The sequence below is a fragment of the Panthera uncia genome, chromosome F1 (assembly GCF_023721935.1).
Source record: "Panthera uncia isolate 11264 chromosome F1, Puncia_PCG_1.0, whole genome shotgun sequence".
Lineage (NCBI taxonomy): Eukaryota > Metazoa > Chordata > Mammalia > Carnivora > Felidae > Panthera > Panthera uncia.
The window spans coordinates 38,388,288-38,414,550 of record NC_064813.1 but is presented as its reverse complement, the minus strand read 5'-3'; the positions used below and the strand labels follow the sequence as shown (position 1 = coordinate 38,414,550).

General features: G+C 38.3%; 1 protein-coding gene across 8 annotated transcripts in view; it reads right to left on the bottom strand.

Annotated features, from left to right (window-relative positions):
• The window catches only part of CAMSAP2 (calmodulin regulated spectrin associated protein family member 2), a 112,826-nt gene extending 86,569 nt beyond the window's left edge, over window positions 1-26,257 (bottom strand). For 7 of the 8 annotated variants that reach the window (XM_049635194.1, XM_049635196.1, XM_049635195.1 and 4 more), the window contains exons 1-2: window positions 25,939-26,257; window positions 4,102-4,361 (exon numbers count right to left, since the gene is read on the bottom strand). In XM_049635194.1, coding sequence (XP_049491151.1) covers window positions 4,102-4,361; window positions 25,939-26,077 — 399 coding nt within the window. In that variant the 5' untranslated portion in view covers window positions 26,078-26,257. The remainder of the gene's footprint in view (window positions 1-4,101; window positions 4,362-25,938) is intronic. The other variant, XM_049635201.1, reaches the window with a different exon arrangement.
• Window positions 26,258-26,263: the final 6 nt, after the last annotated feature.

Genomic DNA, 26,263 nt, shown 5'->3' with positions numbered 1-26,263 from the left:
TCACATCCACCTCTCAGTTCCCTGTTGCTTAAACTTACATTTAGAGCACCTACTTCATGCTAATGAAGTTTTCCTGCAGGCTTCTTTCTCAATGTCATTCAAGGGAGACATTAATGGTCAGCTGAATACAGACCACAAAATGTGGTAAAATGAAATAACACCTCTTAACATACAGAAATATCCTTCTTTAGGGTAAAAAAATATTTCTATCATCTTTCTATGTTTTAACCACAGCTTCACTGCCCTTCCCATTACAATAAAGCAGTTTAATGGCTAGTAGCACAAATGTACAACTTTTTAGCTTATATTTTCTAAATATCCAAAAATATCCATTATAACAATACTGACACTTCATGAGAGAACATTTTATGCCTTACTTATCAAGTGGCCTAACAGCCCACTCTAATCTCCATTAGGCAAATAAAATATTCAATCTTTTTTTGGTAATCATTAAAAGAAAGCAGTTCAGGGGCGCCTGGGTGGCTCAGTCGGTTGAGCGTCCAACTTCGGCTCAGGTCATGATCTCACGGTTCGTGGATTCGAGCCCCGAATCAGGCTCAGGGCCTGGAGCCTGCTTCTGATTCTGTGTCTCCCTCTCTCTCTGCCCCTCCCCCGTTCATGCTCTGTCTCTGTCTCAAAAATAAATAAACATTAAAAAAAAATTTAAAAGAAAGCAGTTCAAAATAAATTTTGTTTATATAATGATTGTTCCAAAACAAGACTTGACTAATGTTATTTTGCAAGTCATACGAAAATCAATCTCATTATTTCATACCACACATACTATATATACAGATTTACTTAATTGACTTTTGCAAATATCAACTCTTATTTCCCACATATGCAAAAATGGTTGGAAAACTGATTCACAATCAAGAGTTTGATTTGTAACCAGGCTAGACAGCTAGGTAAACATGACTTCAGATACTTAATTGCACAAACTTACTTCAGATTATAGCACTGTAAATTAGAAAGTCACAATTCTAGTTCATACAGATTCTAAGTTTAGTTTTACTACTACATAACAGTTCTACCTTAGGCAAATTACTTAACCTCTCTAAATTCTAAGTATCACATATACAAAATGACCCTGGGTTAGATAAAATTTCACATACATTCTTGATCATAACAATCACCCACAACACCTGTTTAAAAATACATATCCAAAATCCTCTTCTAAACGTCCTAATTTTGCAGTTCTGACAAGAGGACTGGAGAACTTAGTCAAAGTTCCCAGGTACTCATGTTCCTCATCATTGGGAAGTTTTATACATATACTGGTTTCTGATTTCTAACATTCTGGCTATAAAATTCTGTGAATTTAAGATTTTATGACACTGATCAAATCCCCCAGCCCAACCTGACGATACTGAATGCAATTCACATGCAAATTCATTTTGCTATGGAAGAAAAGTTCAAAATCTTCTCTGTACTCTTGTCTTTTTCAGCATTTGGCTCCATTTGCTCTAATCCCTCAATTTTCACATTATCCTAAATACCAGTACTTATTTTGACAAATAATTTGACAGATAACATGATTTGGGCTACAATACTTTTGGTTGAAGGATATTCCCCTATGATTTTAGTGTATACAACTCCTCCTCTGGTAACCATTCAGTCATACACTTTATGCTGATTCAAACACACATTAAGGTCAGTTCTCAGAACAGTATGCATTCTAACACTGTGTATATTCTTTTCATTTGTGTCTTACAATATTTATAACATTCAACAGGCAAATCATAACTACAATCCCTTCTAACAATCCTACAGATGATGATTATGTGCTGAATGAATTTTAATACATTATAATTATTAACTGGCTTTAAAGCAGTTCTGAAATACTTTCCCATTGATGTAAATATAGAAGAAAACACTTTAAAGGTTATACTCTCAAAACAGCTCTATAAAAGCACTGTGATAAAGAAAAGAAAAAAAAAAAAAAACATGTTCTCCAACATGTGTTCTCATTTTTCAAAAAAAAAAAAAAAAGGCATTTTTCTCAATCTTCACCTACCCAAAATTAATAAAAACTGCTTAATCAAACTTGCCTTCTAGTTACGTTGATACTTTTGCTACCACCATGCAACTCTTTTCCCAAAAGTCTGCAAAGCAACATACAGAGATAAAAAGACCCCAAAAGCACTAAGATAATTTGGAGATGAAAGTGGGGGGCAGAACTGGCAGTCAATACACCCAGTGCAATTAAACACACCATTTTTCATTATACTTCCCAAAAGGCAGGACAAAGAAGGAAAACTGAAACTTACTGCTCTCATCACTCTAAAACAAAACAAAACAGTTTCTTAAAGAACAGTCTTTAGCAGTACTCAGAGACATTTTCTCACATACATTTTAGAAAAATGGTAATATAATATTACACTGTCATCAATCAAAATTTCACAGCAACGGAGAAGCTTTAAATCAAATTGTGACAAAAGCTGAAAGTATACACCTAAAACACAGGTCAATAAAGGTGACACTGTAAAGAGTCAAGATGATGTAGTCAAATATGAAGTGTCCTAAAAACCCACAGAGAGAAGTTAAAAGCAGACAAACAGCAATTCTGTATCACTTAAGTCACATTCCTTAAACACTATTTCCTGCAATCAAATTTAAATGTGTTCATAGCTATCACCAGGATCAATATAGTGTGAAATAAACCTGATGGTAATGCAACTGGCAGTCTTCCAAACCCCTCATTTTTAATAGATTGTACAAATACCTTCATATTTTATCTTCACATGCACAAACTGCACTAAGAAAATAATGTAGAAAACGTTAAGTTTGTTTCTTTCTCATTAAAGAGGACCTAAAAAATACAGAATCTATCCTAAGGACAACTAAGTTACCTGATAGATCAAATGGTGTCTGAAAGGGCAGCTACTAAGCAAACACAGATTCACAAAGTCATTGATGTGCTTTAAAATGATCTACTTGGCCTTGAAATAATGGAAGCGGAAACAATCATAGCAGGAGCTTCCAATCCGTGCGGTGATTCTGGAGAGGTCAAACGTGAGGTACTGCGAGGACACTAAGTGGAATTCTGCTCACCCCTAGTGCTGGCAAACCATTCACATATGTGATATGGACACAAAGCACAATATAAAAATCAGAGGGTAACCCACGAGGTGAATGTAGAGTCATCAATGCAAGTTGAAAATCTCATATCAGCTAATAAACATTCTTAGTTATCCTTAATAATTCTATTATGAATCCATAAATTTATTAACTAAATTTTTCTTAGGACATTATTTGCTATTCCTCTTAAGTAACAAACAGTTTTGTTTTTTTTTAAAGAAGGAAAATAGGCAGAAAGTAGGTCACCACCTCACTTAGTACTAGATTTGGTAAACTAATTTTTGTTCATCCTTCTTCAACTTCATAATTTCATATATTTCTAAATATATTCTTCTACATATATCTCTCCCTTTCTATTAGTCTCATATAAGAGCATGATTTAATCAAATGTGTTTTTCCTTCTAATACCCTGCTTGATGGTGCTCAGCGTTTTGTGAACTTAGGTGAAAGTAGCACACCAAACTGAAGCAACATACAATGAACCTAAACTTTGAATTTGTCTCCAGAGACTCATGACAAAGCTCCTGCATGCTTGTCCCAGGCCAGCTTAGAGAGCGTCATTCTGTATGTTGTGCATAAGAATGTATTACTAGTCATTAAATAAACTAAAATATATATGATATGCAGAAATTCACCAAGAGGCCATTCAAGCATGCAAATGAACACTCACAAATCTCATCTCTTTCCTAACGAGAATAAAATCAAGGATACATTTTCTATCTCCTCTAAATAGTCTCTATGATGGGAAAATTAAATTTTTAAATTACATAAAAATCACTTTAAAGTAGCTGGAAAGAATTTGTTTCTCCTGGGTATCAGGATGACACCAAACATTCCAAAATAGTTTATTAAAATCTTCCTTCATTTGGAAACGAGGTTTATAAGAAAATGTTAAGTTTTTAAACTCTAGGCAGAGAGGACAATCCAATCTCAAAACATAATTTCCTCCATTTTACAATACAATTCACACTCAAAAGTATACACTTCAAACTAAGTAATCTTGGGTATACAAAGACTCACCATCTGTATGGGTTTCTTGTGCAGATCTCGTTCAGTTACCAGTTTTTCTTGGTCAGTTACATAAAGACCTTTCTGCGCTAAAGCCTGGATTACAGCATCATGGCCCAGAAGGGGTTTCGCAGCATCACTCTTGAGAATGAGACTCCCAGCACGACAGTATAGTTCAGCCGAAAGAAGCAAATTAACCACGGGTGGTTTGATGTGTTCCTGGTCATACTGATCTGTGTAAAATGGTTCTCGAAGTTCCTCTGGCACATTTTCTATAAAGATTAAGGGGGGAGGGGGGGAAATTCTTACAATATGTTTATAAAGAAACACAATTTAATAATTATTATGTCACAGAAGATTCCTTCCAAAAATAACAATACCCTTTAACTGAAAAGGTAATTTATTAGAGCTTGGCAGCTAATCTGGAATGGAAAAGACAAATTTGCTTTACAGAAGATATTGTTCCGAGTATACTCTAAAACAAGATTACAAAGCAAAGAAAAAGTTTTCTAAGTCTAATGACTCTGGGGAAAGTATTCCCACATGCACACTCAAATCCATAGAATGTGATAAAAGATTCCTAAAAACTAATTTCAGCGAATACTCTCACATACAAGCAGTCAACCAGAAAACGCACTCTAACGGCTATTACAGGGGAAGCTAGGCCTTGCCAACTGACAGCATAAAATCACTTAACTGAAGTTGTATAGCTAATCACTTGCAAAACAGAAGCTGCCTAACTTATTCTCTCCCTCTATGTCAGGCTCTCTGGTCTCTCACCCTTCTTGCTTAGCCTGATGAATCTATTGAGGGGCAGTTACAGCTATAGTTTAGGGGAGAACTACTCTCAAAAATCCCTTAAACTAAGGGTACCTGAGTGGCTCAGTTGGTCAAGTGTCCAACTTCGACTCAGGTCATGATCTCATAGCTTGTGGGTTTGAGCCCTGCATTGGACTCTGTGCTAACAGCTCAGAGACTGTAGCTGCTTCAGATTCTGTGTCTCCCTCTCTCTGCCCATCCCTGGCTCATGCTCTGTCTCCTTCTCTCTCAAAAATAAATTTTAAACGTTAAAAAAAACTTTTTTTTTAAATCCCTTAACCTAGAGGCACCTAGGTGACTCAGTCAGTTAAGTGTCCAACTCTGGACTTCAGCTCAGGTCATGATCTCACAGTTCACAAATTCGAGCCCCATGTCAGCTTCTGCACTGGCAGGCAGTGTGGAGTCTGCTTGGGATTCTCTCTCCCTTCTCTTTGCCCTTCCCCCCACCCCCCTGCCCAACTCTCAAAAATAAACAAACATTTTTTTTTTTTTTTTAATCCCTTAACCTAGTAAATCACTGTTCTCTCCGCCTTATCACTCTCCATCTTACCCCAAAAATCCCTCCTGGACACCCAACTAACACATTCAGTGGAGACACAGAAAGGAGAGTCTACAAATGGGACATGAGAAGGAAACCAAATTCGTCTGAGTTTCTTTTCTGCTAGCCATTTCCCTTGAAGAATGTCAAGTCCCACTCTCCCAACATCTACTTCTAAATCAACCTCAGGAGCTGCTTTTGCATCTGATGGCAGCCAGATCACTAAAAGAGCAAGACAAACAAAGCACTTCTTAGTGTTTAACAAGGTATCTTGCCTTCCTCTTCCCACTCCTTACCTGTGAGCTGTGCTCTTAATCAAAGCCAACACAAGAATGAGGTTTGTCTTCCAAAAGTAAAGGCAGGCATCTAAGTTAAAAGTTAACATGGAGCTACAATCATAGAACCTGATAGGTCTGGCTAGTCTGGCATGACACTTAGCCATTTCCTTGCCTGCCTTCTCTTTGAAAAGTGAGGTTTTGAGGCCAACCATCCCCCATCACTGATTTTAGGAGTCTTCTGAATAGGCAGCTTTAATATAAGCTCAAAATAAGCCATAGTACTAATCAAAGTGAACATTTTTTAAATGTATTCACAAAGTATTAGTATACTTCTTAGCAATTTTCATCCTAAAGTTTTTGAAGAGTTCCTATTATTTAGAAAAATATTTTCATCATGGGGTGCCTGAGTGGCTCAATCAGTAGAGCATATGACTCTTGGTTTCAACTCAGGTCATAATACCAGGGTCATGGGATTGAGCCCCTCATTGGGCTCCACACTGAGCATGGAGCCTGCTTGAGATTCTCTCTCCCTCCCTCCCTCTCTCTCTCCCTCCCTTCCCCTCTGCCCCTCTACCCTGCTCATACTCTCTCTCTCTAAAATAAAAAAAGAAAAGAAGAAAAATATTTTCATCAAATATTATAGTAATGATTGCATGTTCATTTTATATACCAGCATGGTTCTGAGGAAATCCAAGGAATTAGAAATAATCTGTACCTTCAAGAAGCCAATAATGTACAAAAAGACTAGACAGACAAATAAAGTTAAGCAATTCAGAAACAATGAATGATTGAGCACCAACTGAAAGAAACTAAATGCTAAATGAACAATTGTTCTAAATGAATAATTAAGTGCTTAAAGTTCAAAGCAGGAAGCATCATACTGGGCTGACTTGACTTCATCTTAAAGAAATCGGATAGGAAAAATAGGCAGAATTTGCTTAGTCAAAAAACAAAAGTCTATCTAAACAAAGGGAAGAGCAAGGAGAGAGAGGAAGGAAGGAAGGAAGGAAGGAAGGAAGGAAGGAAGGAAGAAAGAAAGAAGGAAAGAAAGAAATGATGTGAAGAGATACCAAACTGAACAATTTGGGTGGAGAAAGGCATTCATGTAGGATAGGAGTAAGCAGGAAAGCTGTAATGGGAGGTTCAGATAAGACAAAAGTAATATCTCTTTTAAACACATATATAATAGCCAAACATTTATTTAATAGCTAACAAGAAATTACTTTTAGTTTTAAAGAAGAAGACTGATATGACGTTTGGGGACAAATAATCTGGTCTTCAATACTGATGGAGGTAAATATCAGACATAAATAAGGAAATGAAGTCAAGAATAAAAGACATAAAAGACTGCTTAGGGGTGTGCCTGGGTGGCTCAGTCCGTTGAGCACCAGACTTCGGCTCACGTCATGATCTCAGCTCATGGTTCTTGGGTTCGAGCACCGCATCAGGCTCTGTGCTGACAGCTCAGAGCCTGGAGCCTGCTTCAGATTCTGTGTCTCCCTCTCTCTCTGCTCCTTCTTGGCTCTTTCTCACTCTCTCTCAAAAATAAATAAATGTTAAAAAAAAAATTTTTTTTAAAGACTGCTTATAAAACAAACCCAAAAAGGACTCGGGAATAAAGCAAAGGGAGGGGGTGAAGATGGCAAAAACCATTAGGCCTGGGTTACCTGGGAAACAGTGGCATCATTAATAGAAAAAAGAAAATCAGGAAGCACTAATTCTGGAAGCGAGATCATAAACTTGGTTTTAGACATGCTGATTAGAAACGACAGCAAAAATATCCAAAAAGCAGCTGGGGATATAGGACTCTGGAAAGAGGTCAAGAGTAGATGTATCAATTTGGGATTTTGGTGACATCTAAAAATATCATCCTCATTTAATAAATGAAAACACTTCTTCCTTCACAGCCACATTAACCAGTAGTGAGCCAGCCTTAATAGCTGCCTCAGCGTGATACATAAGCCTAGGTATAAACTACAGAATACAGTACTGGTAAATTAAATTTAGCATCATAGGAACTGAAAAGAAGCTATTTAGTAGTACAACTCTAAAAGAGAATTTATTTAAGGTAATTATTATAAAATGTAGGCCTAGTAGATTTTTATTTACTGTGACAATAAAGAAAATGACTTATATAGGTGACTTGGTATCTAAACATTAGGTGTGCAAAGAAAAGTGACTACTAACATCATCAGGATTACAAATTTCTCTACCATACCTGTACATCTACCTAACATTCATCTATTGCTTTCACTAATCTTTCTAACAACTTGGTGAAAGCGGCAAATCAGACAATATGCAGATATATATTTAGAATATAGTAACACTAAGGACCTTTGTGTGTCAAGACACTGTCCTAAACATGCCTTCTGTCATTCAATATTAACAATTCTCTTACCCCTATTTTATAGATAAGGAACCCAAGAAAGGTTATCTTGCCAAGGGCACACAGCTGATAAACGCAGTCCTAGCTCTAAGCCATCTAGCTAAATAGCTTAAAAAGTAACAATGGTTAGGTGCCTGGGTGGCTCAATCAGTTAAGGGTCAGACTTCAGCTCAGGTCAAGAACTCGAGGTTCATGAATTCAAGCCCCACAATGGGCTCTCTGCTGTCCATCAAGAGCCCGCTTTAAGATCCTCTGTCTCCCTCTGTCTCTCTGCCCCTCTTCCACTCGCTCTCTCACAAAATATATATATATTTTTTAAATAACAATGGTTGGCCAACATCACAAGGCTAGAAGGTAGAAGACGTGCAGCTAGGGGCTACTTCCATTTTATTATGGAATACCCACAAACCCAAGTTATGAAAGTGTAAGTTTTAAAAAGATCCCAAGGCAGGGTGCCTGGGTGGCTCAGTTGGTTAAGCATCCAACTTCGGCTCAGGTCATGATCTCACAATTCATGAGCTGGACCCCCACAACAAGCTCTGCACTGATGTTGCAGAGCCTGCTTGGAATTCTCTCTCTCTCCCCTTCCCCACTCATGCACATGTGTGCTCACTCTCTCTCTCTCTCTCTCAAAATCAATAATAAACCTTAAAAAAAAAAGAGTTTAAAAAGATCCCGACATAAGAAAAAGGGAAAAGATCCACAGCAAGCCAAAGAATATTACAAAAACAGATTTCCCACCCCCCCAAAAGAATGCAAAACTGCATACTGAGTAATATAAAATAGGTCACTTTCAAAAACAAGTCTTAAAGAACTAAACATGCTTAAAAGACGACTTCAAAAATGTCTATCATTTTGCTAACTATACAAAACGAATTTTTTTAAGTTTGGAACGGTAGCACATTGTGAAACAAATGAACTGAGACAGCATTTTAGTTAACAGACAAAATCAAAGATAAAAGGTTTCACCCTCTCCCTCACCTCCAGAACACAAAAGGTAAGAAATTAATGCTTAAGGAATGGATGAGTGAATCACCACTCCTAGAAATGCAAAGGATAAGAGACAAGTTTTTCTTGTGTGCCAGGACTTAAGCAGAACTTACCTTAATCGTATCATAAATCTTAACTAGATCTAAGTTTTGAAATTAACAATCACCTGAAATGCTTGAAGTACAAGTAAAGGGAGTCGACAGTAATTTACTCAAGGCAATTTTCTATAAAGATGGGCTAGTTACTAGTTGCATACATATGCCAGCAAATGATACAGATTTCTTTAAAACAATGAAGAGTAGAGAGGTAAGAGGGGAATGCATTTCAGAAATTATCATAATGCTCGGTCATGTGAATATTGCCTTATTTTCCAAACCTAAAAAATTATTTCTAAAACAATTACTGAGAGAGAACTAGTGAGTTTCAAAAACTCCAACTGAAAATAATCCATAGACCTTGAACTTGAAATTAACCAAGACCTAAAAATGATCAATAACATGAAAAAAAAAAAAAAACCCGACACTACCAGTAATCAGAGAAAGTTACAATGAGTCATTTTTTTACCTAAAAAAATGGAAAATTATTTTTAAAACCCACTATTGACAAAGATGTGCTAAAATGAGTACCCTTATACATGACCAGAAGGCAAGGACCAGGTCTATCTTATTCACCAGGATATAAATCCCCAGCACCTAACTTAATGCCTGGTACATGGTAAGCACTCAATACATACCTGATAAATGAATGAAAATGTTATTCTTTAAAAAATATTCATCATTAGTCTTGTCCTAAAACAACTCTAATATTTCAAAACTCCCCTCAACTCCCAGATTCTGTGCTAATAATCATAATTCATTCTTTGCACCTGCTTGGAAAACTTTAAAGTTATCTCCTAGGCCACACTTTACTTCTGCAAAGAAGTAAAACGCTCAAAACCAAACCTGTTTTCAGTTAACCTACATTCACTACCATTAGGAGGCAGCATGATATGGGGTACCTGGGTCGCTCAGTCGGTTGAGCAACCAACTCTTAATTTCGGCTCAGGTCATGATCCCAGGGCTGGGTGGGGATTGAGCCCCATGTCAGGGGCTCCATCTGGGGCTCCGCACTAAGCATGGAGCCTGCTTAAGATTCTTTCTTTCTTTCTCTCTCTCTCCTCCCCTTGCTCTTTTCCCCTGCTCTTTGAAATTTAAAAAAAAAGGGGGGGGGGGGGGGGCAGCATGATTAGTGGGGAAAATTGGGGCTTTGGGAAAAGTATGGGCAATGGAGTTTAAAAGATGAGTCTGAATTTTAGCAGTTACTTGCTAGGGGATTTTGAGTGCACTAATTAACTTCTCTGAGTTCAAGTTTCTCCATATTTTGCACACATACCAGCTCCTTCTCCTCCGGCTTCAACTTCCTCTCCCTCCCCCAGCCCACTATGTTCCAGACACCCAAGTCTTTCTGTTGCTACAGCATGCCAAGTTCACGCCTTTTGGTCTATGCGCTCGCTATTCCCTCTGCTTCTAACATTCCTCAATCTAACCTTCACATAGATAGTTCATTCTATTCAGATGACAGCTAAATGTCACCTCCTCAGATATACCCTCCCTGACCACCCAATCAGTCATCCTATTTTAATTCTCTATATAACAGCTATTACTATCCTATAATATATGTTTGTTTATTTCTGCCTCTTTCCACTACAACGTAACCTCAAGGAGAGCAGGATACTTCTTTGTCCTGTGTCACTAGTGCCTAGAATAATAGTGCCTGGAACACAGCAGGCACTCAAATGTTTACTAAAAGAATGACAAGTACCTAAACACTGAGCTTTGTCTTCAAATGAGATGCCAATTAAAAGTGAACTCCCTCTACCCTTCCACTTACCAAATGATGTGTTAAGTTCTGTTCAGCATTCCTGAGTTTAAATTACCTCCTCCACTCCTCCCACTACCCTGTGAGACTAAAGCACCTCTTCCAAGCCCCAGATCCTTACAAGCCAACTACCCTACCCAACTCTTCACTTGGATGTCACAAAGAAACCCCAAATTCAAAATGGGTGCCAAGTTTCTCACTGACAAGGGGAGCTACAAATATAGGAAGGGACTAGAAATGAACTAGAAAGACTAGAACGAACTCTGTGGTGTTGGGACTAAAATGCCAAGTGTCAGTTTGAACACATGGTGTTATGCATCCATCTATATACAGAAAAAGAAATATATTTACTTTATGCTATGTATGCATATGTGTGTTTCCTAGCTCTGTCTGCTAAACTCCAGTAGCAATCAGCCTAGCACCTATATCTTGGTTAAGGAAATGTCCCTCTGGCTAAACATCTGTCCTTGGGGGCTACCTAGATGCCAACTGGTTTCTGGGTGCCTCCCGGGCACTCTTGCCCAAATCCTATGGACAGTGCAGAGATGGTTCCATGCAAGGGGGAAGAGGGTACATCTGTTGGTGGAAAGACAGGTGGCGGTGGCAGCAGTGATGAGAGGGGGTACAAGGGTAGGTCAGCCAAGGGAGAGAAGAGAAAAGGACAAGAAAAAAGAAAGCCAAAGAAGATGGCAGGAGGAGGAATGGATTGGGAAATGGTGTTTAGTTCCTGGATCTCCATCAATTTTTGCCTGGGAGAAGGTACGTCTCTGTGCACTTTGTTTTTCTTCATACTGTCTGGGTATTCTTGGGACACTGCCAGCACCAGCAGCCACCATCCCAGTCATTCAGACCAAAGGCAGAGGGGATATCTGCTAAATAGGGGCCCACACTCGAAAGGAGGGTATAAGAACCTAAAGAGGGGAGGCAGCCCAGGTGGCCCTTGCAGAGAACTGGCTGCCTGTACCACAGGCCAAAGGAGGTTTGGCAAGAGCTAAGACAGTGCCCAAGGAAGGGGCTTGAGCCCCAGCTCAGCATGCAGCTCAGGGTGCTCAGTCTATAAAAGTGTCAACATCATGAAAGACCAAGACAAACTGAAGAACTATTTCAGGTTAAAGGAGACCAAAGAGACAAGTCAACTAACTGCAATGCATGATTCTGGACTGGATCTTGGAATGGAAAAAAAAAATTGCAATAATGACATTAAGATAATTGGCAAATTAGAATTTGGACTGTGGATTAGATAATAATATTGTATCAAAGTTAAGTTTCATTATTGTTATAATTTTACTGAGATTATATATAAGAAACATCCTTCATTTTAGGGGATAGACTAAAGTATTTGGGGGTAGGGGACACAATGTCTCTCATGCATTCTCAAACAGTTCAGAAAATATTATGTGTATATATATACACACATGTTTGTGTGGGAGGGAGAAAGAGAATGATAAATGGGACAAAATGTTCACAACTGATAAATCTGGCTAAAGGGTACTCAGGAGTTCCTTGTACTATTCTTACATGTTTGAAATTACACTGAAAACACCATGAAACCTCAGAATGTCCCAAATCAGTCTTTTCCTCCACATTTGTTCATCTTCCAGCATTCCCCACATCGACAAACTATACCACAATCCATCTAGTTGCCTAAGCCAGAAACCTAGGAGTCATCATTAATGCCTCCTTCTCCTTCAACTCCCAAATAAAATCCATCCCCTTCTCACAGTCTCAACTCACATCTCTTGGGCCCAGGCAATCAGTGCTTCTCATGTGAATTACTTCATTTACTCCTAATTGTCTTCACACATCTACTCTTGTCCCTACTCTTGTCAAAGCATTCTCCACCCATTGCTTATAGGCAATAAGCAAATTTGATCATGTCGCACACGCCACCACGAATTCTAGGGTTTTCAATGATTTCCAACTTCTTTAAGGATTAAAATCCTCCCTCTGACCTTAGAAGGAAGATCCCTGTCTCCACCCACCACCTTGTATTATGCATCCCTGCTAGCCACATTCAGTTCCCAACAATCACACTTTCTTACACTTCAGAGCCTTTGCCTTTGCATATTCTGGTCACTATTTAGAATGCTCTTTCTCCCTATTCTTTACCCTTTCAGATTCTTGGGGGCCAGTGACCCACACAGTTTGGCGCAAATTCCCCCCAGTTAAGGGAAGGAAGTGGCATTTATTCTGCCTTCCCTGTACCTCAGTGTAATGTACTTTCACTTTCTAGACTCTTCAATTCTACAAAAGAATATGTTTGTAGTTTGTAAAATATAGGTGAAAGCTTTTAAGTATAGATAAGCACTAGTAAGCAAAAAGTTTGTTAAACATAGAATTCAAATATGTTAAATAAAGGTAAGTGGATTGTATCATGTATGTTTAAAAAGAAAAAAAGAATGAAAAAAACCCAAAAGATACCAAATATTCATGAGGTATCTAGACACTAAATATTCATGATATACTAAACATATACGTAAACCCTAAATATTCATGCTATATTGAATATGCATGAGACAAACGAACAAGAGACGATGAACACTAAATATACATGCATACTTAATATCCATGAGTCCTTAATATGGCCACCTACTGGTAACACCCATTCCGGCCTGCTTGTCCTCTGACCAAGTAACACAAAGTCCAAGGCTATTCATCAGGCTTATTGGTAACCCACAGCTATGCCCGGCATGCTTGTTCCCTGTGTCTGTCTGATAGAGCAAGTGTGTATCACTGGCCTATGTGTCACTGTGGGCCTCCTTGTTGAAACTTCAACTCTGGTCCTGTGACCATACCATCATCATTAGGGAAGGCTAACGTAGCAGAAAGAGATGGACATATAAACACTGTATATTGCAGGATTCAGACTATGGTTCTTTCTCCCTGCTTGCACTCTATCTAAAATGTGTTAACTTACCTGATCTCTTTCTCCTTGCTTCTCATTGTAAATTGATTTAACAAACCATAGGATTTAACCATTTTAATTAGGTCTGTGAGCTCTTCTTTTCTGTGACCTCTGGAGTAGTTTGCCTGGTAATTTACTTGGAGGCTATCATTTATGAAGGTAATTTCCCACAAAGGGTAACCATATACTAAAAGTTTCTTTTTCTTCTTTTTTATTTATTTATTTATTTATTTATTTATTTATTTATTTATTTTTAAGTAATCTTCATGCCCCACACAGATCACAATGTGGAGCTGGAATTCACGACCCTGAGATCAAGAGTCAGACGTTTAACCGACTGAGCCACTCAGGCGCCCCAAGAGAAGTTTCTATTTAAAAGACCTTTCTCACTAATAAATGAAATCATGATAGAAAAAGAGACAACTAGACATTAAGCACCTCCTGGTAAAAATACACACCACCTGTGAAGTATGCCAAAAAATAAACTTGAATCTACAGAATTCTTTAGATCTAACTGCCAATTTATGGAAACCTATTAAACAATACCATGGAGATCCAGACTTGGGAAATTAAAAAAAAATTTTTTTGAATGTTTATTTTTGAGAGAGAGAGAGAGAGAGCATGCGTGCGCGCGAGTGCAAACACGGGGAAGGGGCAGAAAGGAAGACACATAATTGGAAGCAGGCTCCAGGCCTAAGCCGTTAGCACAGAGCCTGACACAGGGCTTGAACTCACGAGCTGTAGGATTATGACCTGAGCCAAAGTCAGACGCCTAACCAACTGAGACACCCAGGCGCCCCCAGAATTGGGAAATTTTAAAGGGCAAACACTCTGGTTCCTCCAGTAAATAAATGGAAGCAAGACAAAATGACACAGAGGAAGAGCCCATATATTAAAAAAATTTCAAAAAAAAAAACCTTCAAAAAAAACCCTTAAAGAGACATACCAACCAATTGCAAAATATGACCCTTATTTGGATATAGATTGGAACAAATGAAGTGCAAAACAAAAAAATAAAGACGATTTATGAGACAATCAGAGAAATCTTAATACTAAGGATACGGAGTGGTATAACAGACAGTGCTGTGATGATGCCAGTACCATGGTTATATTTAAAAAGAGTATTCCTGACTAGAGATACACACTAATATACTTATAGATGAAATGATACAATGTCTGGGATTTGCTTCAAATAATCAGTGTGGCAAGAAAGATCAATGTAAATGATAAATCAAGATTGGCTATGAGTTGATGATCATGGAGGTTGGGTGAAAAGTACATGACAGTTTACTGTTACTGGACATATTTGATATTTTCTAAAATCAAATGGCTTTGTTTATTTCAAGAGAAAGAAAAAAAAGAAGAGTACACAACTTTCAATGATTAAGAAAGAGCTCTGAGTAGTGTGATATATGGACGTGGATGGATGTGAGGCCTGGAACTACTACAGCCATTTGCTACCATGAGAGAAGACAGCTGGAGAATGAAACTCACACATAAAGAAGGGCATAGCTAGGGGAATCACAAAGAAATGGAAATGGGACCTGATCAAATCAGATCAAAAGTCCAACTTATCTCAGAATTTTTTTGGTTATATGAGCCAATAAGTCCTCTGTATTGTAAGCCGATTTGAGTTGGATTTTCTGTTACCACAAGTGAAGATACTCTCATTAACTTTCAACCTACTATGGTCACAGTTTTGCTTCTACATTGCCCTCAACATGTCCTCAGCCAAGTCATCAAAAACTTCATCAGTGTTGGGGCGCCTGGGTGGCTCAGTCGGTTAAGCATCCGACTTCAGCTCAGGTCATGATCTTGCAGTCCGTGAGTTCGAGCCCCGCGTCGGGCTCTGTGATGACAGCTCAGAGCCTGGAGCCCGTTTCAGATTCTGTGTCTCCCTCTCTCTCTGACCCTCCCCCATTCATGCTCTGTCTCTCCCTGTCTCAAAAATAAACAAACATTAAAAAAAAAAAAATTTTTTTTTAAATAAAAAAAAAAACTTAATCGGTGTTAACTCAATGGAATTTTATGAGACTTCTTGCTTAATCTGTCTCAGCAGTACCTTACACCTCCCTCATCTTCAGTGTTCTCTTCCCTGTGCTTGAGATTCCATACTTCCCTGCCTTGTTTTCCTCTTCTCTGGTTACTCTGCGTCTGGCTCCTTTGCTGGCTCTCCTGTGTTAGGTCCCCTTGTCTCTCCTCTGTACTTTCCTTCAAAGTGACTGGCAGTTACTCTTTTTATAACCATGTATGTGTCTCATCCCAAAGATCTTCTAAATTCCATATATGAATTTTTAAGGCCTAATGCACACACCACCATTTTAGATATTCCTCAAACTCCATGCTGTTCTTTCCACATACACACAACCTGGCTCTCTTCCATTATTCCCTTTCTCAGTAAACAGAAGCAATCGTAACACTCCCCACAATCTCATCTTTGTTCCCACATGCCCAATCACCAAGTCTTATCTTTTACATTCACCCACTTCTTTCCATATCCACTGCTGCAATCCAAATTCAAGTTGTCATCATCTCTCACTTGGACTATGACTTCCTACTTATTTCCCCTTTGCAAATCTTAGTCTCTTTTCAATACATTTTCTACTGTTTTTAAGAGATCTTTTTTTTAATGTGGTAAAATACACATAACATAAAATTTATCATTTTAATCATTTTAAGTGTGCTTTAAGAGATCTTTTAAAAAGCAGACTTCTGATGATGGCACCTAGCTTTAAATAAATGGCAGTGACTCTGGGTCCAGATGGGAAGGAGACTTTTCACTAGAACTACCCTGAAATACCTTTTGAGTTTTCAATCTGTGCCTGTCTCATCTGTTCAAAAAATATTTTGGGGTCAAAAAGTAAATTTTCAAGATATCATCACAATCTTTAGTATGTATTTTTTAAAAATGGAGGTGGCTGGAAAAAAAGACAAATTTCTGCTATTTCAAAATCTGTTACATTACAAAGTTCTACAAAACTATGAATTAGAGAAAAATTAACAAGGTCAGCAACCCCTTTATTTGAATGTCATCAAAAAAGAGAAGGGAAAACAAGAAGACAGCTGAAAAAGAGAATCTGGAGAGCAGTAGAAAATGCCAGCAGAAAAAAATGAAACCATCTACATTTGACCCTCGAACAACCCAGGGGGTTAAGGGTACCAACTCGACCCCCCGCCCCCGCCATGTAGTCAAAAATCTGCATATCACTTTTGACTCCCCAAAAAACTAATTACTAAGAGCCTACCGTCAACTAGAAGCCACACCAGTAATATAAACAGTTAATAACACATTTTACATGTTGTATTATATACTGTATTCTCATAATACCTAACTTTTCTTAATTTTTTTTCAGTATTTCTAGACTATGCAGTTCATCTACAAGTTTTTTCAAACTGTCACAAATCTCCAAAAAGTTTTCCAATATGTTTATTGAGAATAATCTATATATACATGGATCCATGCAGCTCTAATCCATGTTGTTCAAGGGTCAACTGTATTTTGAAACTTACCGTGCGTGGTTGAGGACAAACGTCTTTTAAAATATTTCAAATGTTTCATCAAATGTCTTTTATCCAAGAGCCTAAAGTACTCAGAATCTGCATGCAATTCCCATTTGAAAAGATTTTTGGGTGTTTTTTAATGTTTACTTTTTTTAAGTTTATTTGTTTATGTTGAAAGACAAAGAGACAGCAGGGGAAAGGCAGAGAGAGAGTGAGAGAGACAATTCCCATTTTAGAGACAAAAAATGGTGTGGGGGCACCTGGGTGGCTCAGGTCATGATCCCAGCTTGTGGGAAGGAGTCCCACACTGGGCTCCACACAAGAGGGTGAATGAAGCCTGCTTAAAATTCTCTTTCTCTCTCCCTCCTCCCCTCTGCCCCTCTCCCCTGCTTCCACTCTCTCTAAAATTTAAAAAAGAAAGAAAGAAAAAGAAAAAGAAAAAGAAAAAGAAAAAGAAAAAGAAAAAGAAAAAGAAAAAAAAGAAGGGGCACCTGGGTGGCTCAGTCAGTTAGGCGTCCAACTTCAGCTCAGGTCACATGAGTTTGAGCCCTGCATCAGGCTTGTTGCTGTCAGCACAGAGCCTGCTTCAGATCCTCTGTTCCCCTCTCTCTCTGCCCCTCTCCTGCTCACTCCCTCTTTCTTTCTCTCTCTCTCTCTCTCTCTCAAAAAGAAATAAACATTTTAAAAAAGAAAAAAGAAAAATGGTGTGAAGGAGAGAGCTGGGAATTGGTGAATATGGCACTTCCAAAACACCTTTTTAAGATCATACACACACACTCCCAGGAACCTATGTTTATGAAATATGGAGTGCAGAGATGAACACTTATTCCGGTTAACGGAAATTCCATCTCTTTGTCTTAAGAAAACAGAATACTCCACAAACATTACTAGGCATAATACCGCAGAGTACAGCTGTAAGGATTACAGGACGAGCTCAGCAGCCTCCCTACTGCTATATGCCCAGCCTCTAGTTTGTCTAGTTTGTAGTGAAAAATACTTTCAATAAAAATAATTCTTTGAAGTTACTATAAGAAATATAATCCCATTCCACACTGCTCACAGAATATGTAAAGGTAGCCTAAGTGTGAGACTGATAAATTCTAACACTTCTCAATTTTTCTTCTAGTGAACTCAAAGCTGCATACACATGCTTATTACCATGACTATTCAGCAAGTAGGGAAACCAAGACAAAGAGTACTTCAGGAAAATGCCCCAGAAAAAAAAGGGAATAAGTGGTAGTATGAGAACTGCAAAGATACTACTGTACACGCCTTTAATCTAAAATGTTATGTTGATGAAGAATCAATGTTAAAGAAGGAAAGGAAAAACTGTGCAAGGCACAGGATGGAAAGTGATCAATGTCATAAATGAAAACAACTTTTATCTCAGCTAAAGCACCAAGCTTGTCACTACTAATAAATGTGTAACATTTAAGTATTATTATTTGTTGCCCATCGATGGATGAATAAAGAAGAAGTGGTATATATATATATATACAATGGAGTATTATTTGGCAATCAAAAAGAATGAAATCTTGCCATTTGCAACTACGTGGATGGAACTGGAGGGTATTATGCTAAGTGAAATTAGTCAGAGAAAGACAAATATCATATGACTTCACTCATATGAGGTCTTTAAGAGACAAAACAGATGAACATAAGGAAAGGGAAACAAAAATATATAAACAGGGAGGGGGACAAAGCATAAGAGACTCATAAATATGGAGAACAAACAGAGGGTTACTGGAGCGAATGTGGGAGGTGGGATGGGCTAAATGGGTAAGGGGCATTAAGGAATCTACTCCTGAAATCATTGTTGCACTATACGCTAACTAATTTGGATGTAAATTTAAAAAAATAAAATTAAAAAAAAGTATTATTATTTGTAATGTACCAATGGAAAAGGTCCATAAACTAGTATACATGGAAAACTAGATTCACCAGGGTTTAGGGAGGGGGAGGAGACTCTGAAATGACAGACCAATACTAAATATATTTTATATTTCTGTACTAATTTATCAAATACCAGGTTTGTTTAAGATTAAATAAGCTTTAAAAATTTTTTTTACATTTATTTATTTTTGAGAGACAAAGACAGAGCACAGTGGGGGAGGGGCAGAGAGAGAATGAGACACAGAATGCGAAACAGGCTCCAGGCTCTGAGCTGTCAGCACAGAGTCCAACACAGGGCTCAAACCCTCAAACCACGAGATCATGACCTGAGCCGAAGTCGGACGCTTCAGGGACTGAGCCACCAAGGTGCCCCAGATTAAATAAACTTTCAATTCTGCAAAACAAATTTAACACTTATATTTGAAAGGTTTTCATGCATTCATGCCTTCACTTCCAATACTATACAATTGTAATGAACTACTGGAGTTCCTGGGTGGCTTGGTCAGTTAAGCATCTGACTTTGGCTCAGGTCATGATCTGGTGGTTCATGGGTTCGAGCCCCGCATCGTGCTCTGTGTTGACAGCTCAGAGCCTGGAGCCTGCTTCGCATTCTGTGTCTCCCTCTCTCTCTGCCCCTCCCCTGCTTGCACTCAATCTCTCTCTCTCTCTCTCTCAAAAATAAATAAACATTAAAAAAATAAAATTGTGATGAACTACAGAAAGCATATATAACATAGAGGTTAAAATACAAATTTTAGTATCATAAAGGTTCCACCACTTACAAGTTGATCAAAGGCAAGTTATTTAAGCCCTCTAAACCTGTTTGCTCATTAACAAAAAGGGCAAACTATCCAATTTCCTAAATTCTTATGTTCCATTTGAATACTTCTGAAATCAGGATGTCTTACAATTAATTTGGACTTTAATGTACAAAAACCCTTTTTAAATTGCATGTATATCTTAAAATTGTTATGGCAAGTGTTCTCAAGCTGGGGTCATTTGGCCTCCCAGGAGACATTGAGAAAGTCTGGAGACATTTTTGGTTGTCACAACTGGAAATGACAGTGGAGAATACTACTATCAACTAGGCCAAGGATGCTGCTAAAATCCTACAATGCATAGGATGGCCCTCCACAAAAAAGAATTACCCATCCCATAGTTCTGTGGTTGGGAAACCTTGCTTTAGAGTTATAGAAGAAATAAAATGGTTTCCACTTAATAGGGTCATTCTCAGAATTAAAAGAAATAATAAATATAAAATGTTCAAAATTGTACTTAGCACAAAGTATGTGTTTAACAAATTAGTCATAGCACTTTTTCAATCCAATATGCTTAGAATAATTTATCTACAAAATAAATACCAAATTCCTTAACCTGGCTCTTCAAACAATTCTATTCCAATCTACCTTTCAAGCTGGATCTCCTACTACACTTCATTACATAAACCTCCCCAATCCTACTGGTCTATGTTGGTTTCAGAACTCCATGCCTGCACAAACTATCTCGGCATCTACAATGCCTACTTTCCATTCAGTCTGACTCACCTCAGGATCAAGTCTAACTACCACCTCCACTTCAGAGGTCTTCCTTCACAGATCACTGACGCTGGTGGTACCCTTTCCCCCTCCCTTACCTCTCCCTCCCTCTGAATGTCACCATTCCAGTTACATGGCCCTTATATATTTCCTGAACTCTACTACAGTCACAACCTGTATCACATCTCCCTTATCAGAACGGCATGCATGGTTTAAAAACCTATAGGCGCGCCTGGCTGGCTCAGTCAGTAGAGCATGTGACTCTTGATCTTGGGCCTGTGAGTTCAAGCCCCACACTGGGTGTAGAGATTAGTTAAAAAAATAAAATCTTTAGGGGTGCCTGGGGGGCTCAGTCGGCTAAGCGTCCGACTCGATCTCAGCTCAGGCCTTGATCTCAGGGTCATGAGTTCAAGTCCTGCATTGGGCTCCACACTGGGCATGAAGCGTACTTAACAAAAAGAAAAAAGAAATAAGAAATAAAAATAAAATAAAATCTTTAAAAAAATAAAAAAAAAAATAAAAACCTACAGCATTTGACACTGTTAATGAGACCACCCCCTTGAAATTTTTCCTTCCAGGGCCTCAGTATTATTATACTTTCTTAATTCTCTTTCTAACTCTCTGATTGCTTTAATTCTGCCTCCTTTTCTTCAGCACCCCCTCTCAAAGTAAAGTGTTCACTACCCTACATTCCATCACCCTCACATCTACTACAATTTCAGTTACATTTTATGCACAGAAGACCCTGAAATTATTATTTCTATCCTCAACTTACCAATCATACTCCATATCTACATTATTAGCTACCTACTTTATTGGATTTCTCAGATAAGATATTTGGGCAACATGGGGCTGCCTGGGTGACTCAGTCTGTCCAGACTCTTGATTTCAGCTCAGGTCATGATCTCATGGTTCGTGGGATCAAGCCCCAAGTTGGGCTCTGCACTGACAGCCTGGAACCTGCTTGAGATTCTCTGTCTCCATCTCTCTCTGTGTCCCTCCCCAGCTCTATAAACTGAATGGCTCTGGATGAGTTCCCTAAACCTCTGAGCTTCATTCTCCTCATCAGTAAAATTGGAATGATTAATAGTTTCCATCTCTTAAAAGCTGTTATGAGAATTAAAATTATGTAATACATGCAAAGTGCCTGATACACAGCAAGTACTTAATAAATATTAGCAGCTTTATCATTTCCACTCTACTATAAGCTTTCTTGATATCTTGCCTTAACTCCAGCAGTAACTTCCCTAACTGGCCTCTCTGCTATTAGTCTTTCTTAACCACAATGCCACCCATTGTCATCACAACCTACACATGTATATAAATTAGAGCTTACATAGGATTTTGACAGCAAAATGTGTTTGGATAAATGATTTTATACTACTAAACTAAACAGTATGAAAAGGAGAATGATTTTTTTTTAAAAAGAGAGAATAAGGGGCACCTGGGTGGCTCAGCTGGTTAAGTGTCCAACTTCAGCTCAGGTCATGACCTCGCGGTTCCTGAGTTCAAGCCCATCATCGGATCTGTGCTGACAGCTCAGAGCCTAGAGCCTGCTTCAGATTCTGTGTCTCCCTCTCTCTCTGCCCCTCCCCTGCTTGTGCGCTCTCTCTCTCGCTCTCTCTCTCTCTCAAAAACAAATAAACATTTAAAAAAAAAATTTTTAAAAAGGGAGAATGATAGTTGATAAAGTTGAAATGATATATTAACACTAGGAAGTGGGCCTTAAATTCCATGTTAAGAATTTCAAATTCAAGAATTTCATAAAGAGGTTTTGTACCCATCATTTTCCCTAAAAGATTTAGAGGAGCAGAACATTTAAAGCAAACTCAGCAATACCATTGCTTAAATGGGTTAAGCTGTTCAAATACAGCAGAGACAGTACAGCTTAACTTGCCCTTTTGGAATTTGCTTCAAGTAATGAGCATCTGTTTATTAAAATTCATCTAAACAAACTTATTCTTCATTTGATCAAAACTGTATCTGTGTTATTCTACAAAATAAGCTATTAAGACTTGGGCTCTTTGGACTATTTTCAATGTAATGAGAAGAATATAATTCAAAGCTTCAGAAATAAGACTTCAAATGAAGTAAAACCTCCAACTGCTTTCTAGGTATTACAATACTAGTGCTTTATTTATTTTGTATGGCTCAATAACTTCATTCTATGTCCATCATTGATTTCTAGCTATCATTTTAAATGACTTTTCCAACACATATGATTCTAAAATTGACTACTTTTTAATATATCAAAAGTTAAAAAGTTTCTCATAGGAAAAAAAAAAACTAAATTAATAACTGAAGATTCTTATATCATCGTTAAAGAAGCAATTTGGTAAATCACAACTTCAAGTCAGGCTAATATTTTTGAAAGATTAACTGAATACCCTTAGGTAATACTTTTGAAATACGTTGTCTGTTAACATTTGCCACTTAAATGTTTGCAGAAAATGAAGAAAAAAAATTACATAAAAAAAATGAAGTGACTTTTCTTCTGTTCACTCCATATAAATGTATACTTTGAAAGTCTGTTGATTAAAGAATAAACAAAATGTACAGACATAACATTCTCAATAACGTATTAAGTTCTGTTACTAAGTCACCCTCTTAAGGTCTTCTAACTTTGGTTCTCATTCCATTTTGAGTATGATCTTTTTATCCATTCCAACTGTTGCCAAGGCAAATGTAACCAAGTACCAATAATATTCATCTAAGCCTTCGGAGAGTATGTTAAGATCTGCCCACTCTTTAAAGAAAATAAAAAAATAAATAAATAAGACTTCTAACATGTACTATGTGCACATTTTTCACACTCTGCACAGTGGTATAAAGAGCAAAGACTTCAGAGTCAGAAAGACCTGAGCTGGCATGCAAAATCCACCACCTGCCAGATGTTTAATCTCAAACAAATTAAAAGCTCTGAACCTGTTCCCTCATCTGTAAAATGAGAACAGTATCTCCCTCGAGGGTTGCTGTAGGAGTAAATGAAGCAATGTACTTAAAGTACTAGGCATACTGCAGGTATACCCTGCCCCCACCAATGCCATGCCCTTGGGAGTCAGTCAAATGAAAACGTATCTCCACCCTTACTAAAAGTGTGATCATAGGAAAGTTGTTTAACCTCCCTGTGCACTGGCATCCTCATTTTTTAAAAATGGGGAACAAACTACCTACATCACAGACTTGCTGTGAATCCCTAATGTATAATTTCATGCAAAGCATCTAACAGAGTGCCTGGCACACAACAGATTCCATTGATATTAGATTCCTTTCACTTCCTTTCTTTTTAAGTGTGTTCAATATGTGTTCCTCAAGCGGTCCAGAATCTGGCAAACTTGCCTGACATATATCCCGAAAGTAGGCCACTTTCTGGTTAGTAGCCTTTGTGAATCGAGGGCAACATTCTGACATCTGTACTATAAGCATCCTCTCAGTTTCAGAAGGAAAGAAAGTACCCGTGTTATTCCCCTACCTTCCATTTCATACACATTGCTTTTCCACATAGGTCGCCACGTAAATTTCCCTCTGTCTTTCCAAAATACTTAAACAGCTTTCATTTCTCCTCCAAATGGATATCAGCTTCAGCATGCTGCTTGCGTTAAAACCAAAATACATCTATTATTCTCATTGCTGATATCAATGGTGCCAGAAAATAAAAATACACGGACACTTTGTGCTTCTTCCTTCCTACGTGTTACTCTACACATTTAGTTCCAAATAAATCTTTAAAATGTAAACTATTTCAAGATGAGTTTCAATTACACTTACTCCTGATGCCAGTTTTAAAACCTTAATATCTTTCTACTTCAATATCAAAATATGAGAATTTAAATAAAACAAAGTTGTCATAAACATAAAATCACGTTAAAGTTTCCTTCAAAATGAATTAAAATAATTTCCCAAACACTAAGATTCCTTTGCTAGTTAACTAAAATGTGCAGCTCTGAAAACATCCAGCTATGCATGATGTTTAAGAAGAATGAACGAGAGCATTAACCCCCATATTTTCACAGCCTTCAGAGTGGAAATAAGTCATTCTCCTCCCGCAAAAAATTAAAAAAAAAAAAAAAAACAGATTTATTTAACATCTGGAGAAATATCTGCAAAAACTGAGAAACTTTTCAACCAATATTTTACACATCCAAACTTTATTTAAACTAGGGCAGAGAAACCTTACAAAATGATTCCTGAAGTTATCAGAGGAAATTTCCTTACACGAGCATCTTCCTATGAAAAGCTCTCTAATTTTTTCAGGGCTCTACAACATGGGCTCCTGAAGCAACAGCTAAGGAATTACAACAGGAGGCCCTTTTCCTGTTATTTTGCAAAGACTGGGTAACGGAGAGAATGTTTAATTGCTACCCCACTGTACAATCTGTGTCAACAGCACATGCCCTCAAAGAAACTCTACTATTAAAAAAAAAAAAAATCCCATAGTAGGGAGTGTTTGTTTCTCTTAATTTATGAAACCAAGATACCGTTGGTAAAAGGAATATATCTCACTGATAATAGGAAATGAAAATAGCATCCCACAATCAGCAAGCTGAATATTGGTTTTAAATAACTGGTTTAATAGAGCCTGGAATGTGTAGGGAAGGATGATACAGGCTTTAAGAATGACAACAAAAATCAACACTGCACTTCGACACAGGCCACCTTACATTCTAGGAAGCCTGAACAGCAGCCATCATTACAAATGTCAAAATCAATATAGTACTATGTGCCGTCCACGTCCTTCAATAATCAAAGAAACGAGCTCGGATTTTTTGGTGGTGTAATCACAATTATGACCGAGGGGAAAATGTACGCAGCACGACGAGGCAAATAACCACAAAACCGCCCCAAGTAAAAACAAGACAAAACAGCTTACTGGACACAACAAAACACCTCTGCTACCCAATAAAAGAAATCTGGGTAAAATCCCGCCTGACTATTCAGGAGCACCTGGCTGAAGACCAAACCTGCCTAATTTCTCCTTTCTTTCTTGTCTTCCCAGTCCCCCATCATCTCCCTGAACCTGTGCGAGAACACACGCACCGAGGGGGCATCCGATGATCGGAAACCAAAAAAAAAAAAGAAAGAAAAAAAAAAAAAAACCGGGATGTGTACATCCTAAGGAGAAAGACGGAAGGGAAGACGCCACTTACCTGTCCCAAAGGCTTTGGCCACCAGCCAGGCCAGATTGCACGCGATTTTGGCCCTGGAGAAATCATAGTGGTCAAAGGGCTTGATGGCTGGAACAATGAACGTCTTTCTCATCTCCCTGGGGTCTGCAGCATCCCCCATCTTTCACGGCGGCTCGTCGGCAGGTCCGGGCTCTAACCTTCACATGGTGTGGCCGCGCCGCCGCGGGGGTCGGGAGCGGACGAGGGAAGGGCTCAAACCATCGGGGCCGGGGCGAGGCCCGCCCGGGCGGCGACGAGGGAGGAGAAGCTCAGCTGTCCGCGCCGCGAGCCTGCCGCCTCCCGCGGG